Raw genomic sequence first — 8,125 nt, 5'->3', positions numbered from 1 at the left:
ATTTTCCAGAACAAAAATTTTAAAAGAAATTCAAAAGACTTTGAAATAAGATTTAAATTTGATTCTACAGATTTTCTACATTTGCCAGAATCATTTTTTTGAATTTTAATCATAAGTTTGAAGAAATATTTCACAAATATTCTTCGTCGGAAAAACAGAAGCTAAAATGAAGAATTAAATTAAAATGTATTTATTATTCTTTACAATAAAAAAAAATACATTTACAGGAACATCGATTTAAATTGTCAGGAAAGAAGAGGAAGGAATTTAAAAGGTAAAAAGGTATATGTGTTTAAAAATCCTAAAATCATTTTTAAGGTTGTATTTTTTCTCTAAAATTGTCTTTCAAAGTAAAAAAATAAATGAATTTATTTAAACAAGTGAAGACCAAGTCTTTAAAATATTTTCTTGGATTTTCAAATTCTATTTGAGTTTTGTCTCTCTTAGAATTAAAAATGTCGAGCAAAAATAAAATAATAATAATAATAATGAAATGTAAAAAATAGAGGCAGCTCACTGGTAAGTGCTGCTATTTGAGCTATTTTTAGAACAGGCCAGCGGGCTACTCATCTGGTCCTTACGGGCTGCCTGGTGCCCGCGGGCACCGCGTTGGTGACCCCTTATCTAAACAATATACATTTTCTAAAGATTTGTTATGATTCTTTTGGAGAGGGTGGGGCGGGGTTTCATTTGCAATCTGGTAACGCCTCCGGAACATCTTGCAGACATACTCAAAAAAGGAATTAGAAGAGTGAATGTAGAGCAAGATTTAAACCTAAGCACATTATCTAGTGTTTTAAATGTCGATTACAATTATGATCGGTCCCCTTTAAGCTTCAGTTTCATTATTGTCACACCTTTCAGGAAGGATACAAGTCATTTGTAGCCTACTTGTCAGTTCTCCTTGTGAGCGGAAAAATTTAACACATCACCCTCCTGTTGACAAGCCCCGACAAACTAAATCACCAGGGGGCCCATGTCTGAATCAGAAGGCGACGCGATTTACGACGCAGATTATCATAGCTGAGTATATCTGCTGTATCTATTTCAGCTTTTAATAAGCCTTGACCCCAGGCCAGATGCACAGCTGCGGACCAACCCCTTCAGACGTCTCAATACGCAACCAAGTCCTAAGTCAGGGGTCGGCAACCCAACATGTTAAAAGAGCCATATTGGACCAAAAATACCAAAAAAGCCTAATGTAAGTGTTGTAATAAAGGCAACACATTAAGTAAGTGTCTCAGAGGGTTAGATAACTCATGGAATCGACTGGCTTAAAACAGTGGTCCCCAACCACCGGTCCGCGGCCCGGTACCGGTCCGCGGACCAATTGGTACCGGGACAGGAAGTGAACAAAAGTTGTAGCAACGGCTATGTAAAGGAAAATGGGGTAGGATTAAATAAGCTCTGCTTCTTCCTACTCCTTTTCGAACATGTTGAATAGAGGAACTGGAAATTGTGACATACTATGTTGTACGTTCCAAATAAACACAAACTCAACTCAACGGTGCGTTCAAGGACAGACGAAATTAGTAGGACAGACCGGCGCTGGCCAAATCTGTCATCGGTGAAGCATAAACACAAACATATTAAACAGTGGCCTTTCTAACAATTAGGAGGGTTTTGCGTCATGCTTGTCGAAACATTATGAAAACAACATATGGTAACAGTGGCCTAGTGGTTAGGGTGTCCGCCCTGCGATCGGTAGCTTGTGAGTTCAAACCCCGGCCGAGTCATACCAAAGACGATAAAAATGGGAGCCGTTAACTCCCTGCTTGGCACTCAGCATCAAGGGTTGGAATTGGGGGTTAAATCACCAAAAATGATTCCCGGGCGTGGCCACCGCTGCTGCTCACTGCTCCCCTCTCACCGCAGAGAATAATTTCGCCACACCTAGTGTGTGTGTGACAATCATGGGTTAACTTAACTTTAGTATGGGGAACATATTCACCATTAATTAGTTGCTTAATTGAGAGTTATTTGGACACTAGGGTAACATATAAGGCAGGGGTGTCCAAAGTGCCGCCCGGGGGCCATTTGTGGCCCCGCAGGTAATTTTTTAACGGCCCCACGTCACATTCTAAAAATACGACCAAAAAACATAACAAGTGGTATAAAAGAGCAAACAGGGGAAATGTGACAAGAAAATGTTGCAATGTTGACTCTAATCACACAAAGCTGCCATGCAGGCTGTTTCTTTCTTGAAAACATAATAATGAATCAAAATCAATGTTTTTATGAATTATTGACTCCAATTAAATATTCCACTTTGAGATATTTTTTTGGGGAAAATGTTGCATATTTTGTGTTTGGCATATAAAAAAACTAAACGAACAAACAAAAAACATAAACAACAATAAAACTTATAATTGACGGATGGATCTGAAGTTGATCTCGAGATTATTGTGTTGTAAGTTAAAAAAAATTTATAATTTATTTTTTAACACTTTAATGAGTAGGACCCTTTTGGATCCCTAATCATTTTAGTGGGACTTTTTTTTTAAAGTGTCATTGCTCAAAACAATTATAATGACTTAAAATTAGGGATGTCCGATAATGGCTTTTTGCCGATATCCGATATGCTGATATTGTCCAACTCTTTAATTACCGATACCGATATCAACCGATACCGATATCAACCGATACATGCAGTCGTGGAATTAACACATTATTATGCCTAATTTGGACAACCAGGTATGGTGAAGATAAGGTCCTTTTTAAAAAAATGAATCAAATAAAATAAGATAAATAAATTAAAAACATTTTCTTGAATAAAAAAGAAAGTAAAACAATATAAAAACAGTTACATAGAAACTAGTAATTAATGAAAATTTGTCAAATTAACTGTTAAAGGTTAGTACTATTAGTGGAGCAGCAGCACGCACAATCATGTGTGCTTACGGACTGTATCCCTTGCAGACTGTATTGATATATATTGATATATAATGTAGGAAGCAGAATATTAATAACAGAAAGAAACAACCCTTTTGTGTGAATGAGTGTAAATGGGGGAGGGAGGTTTTTTGGGTTGGTGCACTAATTGTAAGTGTATCTTGTGTTTTTTATGTGGATTTAATAAAAATAAAAAAAATAAAAAATAAAAAAATAAAAAAAACGATACTGATAATAAAAAACCGATACCGATAATTTCCGATATTACATTTTAACGCATTTATCGGCCGATAATATCGGCAGACCGATATTATCGGACATCTCTACTTAAAATCAATGTTGTTATGAGTTATTGGCCTTTCCCTGAGATGGGTAGGTTGTGAGTTCAAACCCCGGCCGAGTCATACCAAAGACGATAAAAATGGGAGCCGTTACCTCCCTGCTTGGCACTCAGCATCAAGGGTTGGAATTGGGGGGTTAAATCACCAAAAATGATTCCAGGGCGCGGCCACCGCTGCTGCTCACTGCTCCCCTCACCTCCCAGGGGGTGATCAAGGGTGATGGGTCAAATGCAGACAATAATTTCGCCACACCTCATGTGTGTGTGTGTGACAATCATTGGTACTTTAACTTTAATTTAAGGCTCCAATTATTATATAATCTCACATATTCCACTTCAAATTTTTATTGGGTGAAAATATTGCATATTTGATGTTTTTTCCATAAAAAAACAGGATTTTATTTGACAACTTAATTCTTTAACAACTTTATATTGACAGATAGGCCTAATTTAAACCTTTAATAATAATAATAATTAGGGATGTCCGATAATGGCTTTTTGCCGATATTCCGATATTGTCCAACTCTTTACTTACCGATACCGATATCAACCGATACCGATATCAACCGATATATACAGTCGTGGAATTAACACATTATTATGCCTAATTTGGACAACCATGTATGGTGAAGATAAGGTACTTTTTAAAAAAAAAAAAAAATAAGATAACTAAATTAAAAACATTTTCTTGAATAAAAAAGAAAGTACAACAATATAAAAACAGTTACATAGAAACTAGTAATGAATGAAAATGAGTAAAATTAACTGTTAAAGGTTAGTACTATTAGTGGAGCAGCAGCACGCACAATCATGTGTGCTTACGGACTGTATCCCTTGCAGACTGTATTGATATATATTGATATATAATGTAGGAAGCAGAATATTGATAACAGAAAGAAATGGGGGGAGGGAGGTTTTTTGGGTTGGTGCACTAATTGTAAGTGTATCTTGTGTTTTTTATGTTGATTTAATTTAAAAAAAAAAAAAAAAAACCGATACAGATAATAAAAAAAACGATACCGATAATTTCCGATATTACATTTTAACGCATTTATCGGCAGGCCGATATTATCGGACATCCCTAATAATAATACTAAATAATGACACATTTTTAATATTTTTTTTTGACCAAAACCCTTTGGGGTCCCCGGGAGCAAGCCTGAGTGGAGGCCTGAATGAATATATTTTTTTATCCACATATTGTATTGGTTTTTGAAATGAAAAAATAGCAAAATGGGCCCCGCTTGCTTTGAGTTTTCACAGTGCGGCCCTCAGTGGAAAAAGTCTGATATAAGGGTTAGGGTTAGGGTTACTAATAAGCAATAATTCTGAGGTTATTGAGATAAGACTCTTAGTTAATGGCTTACTGGTTGTATAATAAGGTCATGCAGAGTAAGGCATTAATAAGTACTTAATAATGACTAATTAAGAGCCAATATGCATGGTAATAAGCAACTAATTAGTGGTGAATATGTTCCCCATACTAAATTCAGGGCGGTAATAAAGAGCCGACCCCCGCCCTAAAGGCTCGGCAGAGATCTCGCTTGAGGTCTTGCCAGTTCAGCGTCAATTTTCCCCGACACCCTGGAACACTTAGGGACTTGCTAACCAGCGCGGGGTGTTACTTAAACGCCTCCGGGACAATGCAGGCCGCCATAAAAATACCGTAAAATGCAGGAAATTGTCAAGTAAATGGCTCGGGCGCTTCGGAAGAGGCTGTGAAATGCCGGCTTCAGTTACTCCCCGGAGTTCTACCAGTTAGTTTGTACAACATTAGCTTGTCAGATCATAAGTTCATGACTTGATGGCCTTAACTAACCCACCCAATTAAGATGGTACTGTATGGTGTGCACTGTAAGGTAAAGGCACTTTGACACGTTGCACTGACACAAAAAACATTTGCACGTCATGCTTGCCAGGACCTTTTTTGAAGGGCACTTTGGATAAATTGAGTCTTTTCTTGACTTATAAATGTCGTTACAATGTTTGATACCCATATCAAACATTGTCAAATCGTAAGGTTTGTGCATTTTGGTGCGAGATTGTGGTCACACTTTAGTGTGGGGAACATGTTCTAAGTAACAAAGACTTAAATGAGAGTTATTTGGACATTAAGGGAACATATTCTAAGTAACAAAGACTTCATTTAGAGTTATTTGGTTAGGGTTAGAGTTAGGGTTCGAGGGTTAGGGTTAGGGTTTATAATTGGTTGTATAATAAGGCCATGCAGAATAAGGCATTAAAAAGTACTTAATAATGACTAGTTAAGAGCCAATATGTTACTAATTTGCATGTTAATAAGCAACTAATTAATGGTGAATATGTTCCCCATACTAAAGTGTTACAGAGATTGTACGCAGTTTTGGGTGGGAGCACTTTTTAGACATAAAGTGATTAGTAACACAGCTTTTAAGCTTTTCTGCTCCGCCGCTCCCAGTCTGTGGAACGCTCTCCCTGACCACCTGAGGGCACCACAGACTGTGAATGCTTTTAAAAAAGGCTTAAAAACCAATTTTAAAAAAAAACAACATTTTTTTTTAGATATATGCATACTAGTTCTAGCTATTCGGCTGTTCTAGTTTTTATTTTTACTTATTTTTTATTATCTTTTTATTTCTGTATTTATTTTTTTAATACACTGTAGCACTTTGAGGTTGTTTACTCAATGTAAAGTGCTTTTTTTTTTACAAATAAAATCTATTATTATTATTATTATTTAAGAGGGGAGATTCCACCTAGATTCTTTAGTTCCAAGGCGGTCTAAAATGATGACTCGAATTGAAGTTTAAATATTTATTCTACAAAAGAGAGCAAGTAATCTATTTATTTAATTATATATATTTATTTAGTTTGTATATATGTATTTGTATATATTTATTTATTTATATATGCACCTTATTGCTTTTTTATCCTGCACTACCATGAGTTTATGTAACGAAATGTCGTTCTTATCTGTGCTGTAAAGTTCAAATTTGAATGACAATAAAAAGGAAGTCTAAGTTTAAGTCTAAGTAATAATAGTATAATTAAAAAATATAATTAAATTAAAATAAATAAAGAAATAAATAATAATAATAATAATAATAAATAAATAAATAAAATAATATAATTAAAAAATATTAACAATAGTAATACCATGGAACTGTCTAGAGGTCGGAGAAATCTCTAAAATGGTCGCCCTTCTTTCTTGCTTTTGTCCAACTAGGTTGCCTCTGCCTCAACGGATATCGAAACTGAAAGTTAAAGGCCTACTGAAAGCCACTACTAGCGACCACGCAGTCTGATAGTTTATATATCAATGATGAAATCTTAACATTGCAACACATGCCAATACGGCCGGGTTAACTTATAAAGTGACATTTTAAAATTCCCGCCACACTTCCGGTTGTAAAACTCCTTTGGATATGATTTATGCGCGTGACGTCACAAAAGCAACGGAAGTGGTTGGACCCCATCGGACCCGATAGAAAAGCCTCTTGTTTTCTTTGACAAAATTCCACAGTATTCTGGACATCTGTGTTGGTGAATCTTTTGCAATTTGTTTAATGAACAATGGAGACTGCAAAGAAGAAAGTTGTAGGTGGGATGGATCGGTGTCTTAGCGGCTAAGTACAATACTGTAATATCCGTGATATTTGCATTAGTGTACTGTGTCTTTAAGGGTTTGGGGAACGCGCATGCGCGAGTGAGTTGGCGGAGAACTTGAGTGTGTGTGAGCGTGACTTTTGGCTAACAGCATCTCGTGTATGTGTGTGCGTTACTTTTTGATCTACAACCAGTTACTGCTTGTTAATAAAGCGATTGAGCAATTTGTTTAATGGACACTGGAGACTGCAAATAAGAAAGTTGGAGCCGGTGGAGCGGCGGACTACAGCAACACCAACACCAGGAGGTTGTGTTGTGTTTTGAGCAGGATAGCAGACGCACTACCGTGAGTACAGCTTTGGCTTCCAAACATTTGATCGCTTGCCCGTACGTGCGTGTCGATATGTGCATGTCACGTACGTAACTTTGGGGAAATATATGTTTCTTGCCGACTCTGATGGCGGCCGGGGTGTCGTCAAAAGCGTACAACGCCCGCCGCCGCATCTAAGTTAGCTACGCAGCTAGGTTAGCTTCTGTTTTTTTAGCTTCGCCAAGCTGAATATTATTAATCGTGTATTTACATGTTCATGGTTTAATAGTATTATTGATCTTCTGTCTATCCATCCAGTCAGGTTTTTTTAAATTTAGTTTCTATCTGCATTTGAGACTGGCGCTATCGTGTTGGCTACGTAGCTAGGTTAGCTTCTGTTTTTTTAGCTTCGCCAAGCGGAATATTATTAATCGTGTATTTACATGTTCATGGTTTAATAGTATTATTGATCTTCTGTCTATCCATCCAGTCAGGGTTTTTTTAAAATTTAGTTTCTATCTGCATTTGAGACTGGCGCTATCGCGTTGGCTACGTTGCTAGGTTAGCTTCTGTTTTTTTAGCTTCGCCAAGCTGAATATTATTAATCGTGTATTTACATGTTCATGGTTTAATAGTATTATTCATCTTCTGTCTATCCATCCAGTCAGGTTTTTTTTAAATTTAGTTTCTATCTGCATTTGAGACTGCTGCTATCAAGTTGGCTACGTAGCTAGGTTAGCTTCTATTTTTTTAGCTTCGCAAAGCTGAATTATTAATCGTGTATTTACATGTTCAGTCACTGTGAATGTCCATTTCGCGTTCTCGACTCTCATTTTCAAGAGGATATAGTATCTAAAATGGTTTAAAATACAAATCCGTGATCCACAATAGAAAAAGGAGAGAGTGTGGAATCCAATGAGCCAGCTTGTACCTAAGTTACGGTCAGAGCGAAAAAAGATACGTCCTGCACTGCCTCTCAAGTCCTTCACTGTAACGTT

General features: G+C 36.6%; 1 protein-coding gene across 1 annotated transcript in view; it reads right to left on the bottom strand.

The window, feature by feature from the left end:
- Positions 1-894: 894 nt before the first annotated feature.
- LOC133662553 (leukemia inhibitory factor receptor-like) overlaps positions 895-8,125 on the bottom strand; it is an 18,048-nt gene continuing 10,817 nt past the window's right edge. Inside the window, exon 10 of the mRNA XM_062066668.1 lies at positions 895-903. Coding sequence (XP_061922652.1) covers positions 895-903 — 9 coding nt within the window. The remainder of the gene's footprint in view (positions 904-8,125) is intronic.

Source organism: Entelurus aequoreus, linkage group LG12 (genome assembly GCF_033978785.1).
Source record: "Entelurus aequoreus isolate RoL-2023_Sb linkage group LG12, RoL_Eaeq_v1.1, whole genome shotgun sequence".
Classification (NCBI taxonomy): Eukaryota; Metazoa; Chordata; class Actinopteri; order Syngnathiformes; family Syngnathidae; genus Entelurus; species Entelurus aequoreus.
Note: the sequence above shows the minus strand (reverse complement) of the source record. Positions and strands in the feature narration are given on the sequence as shown.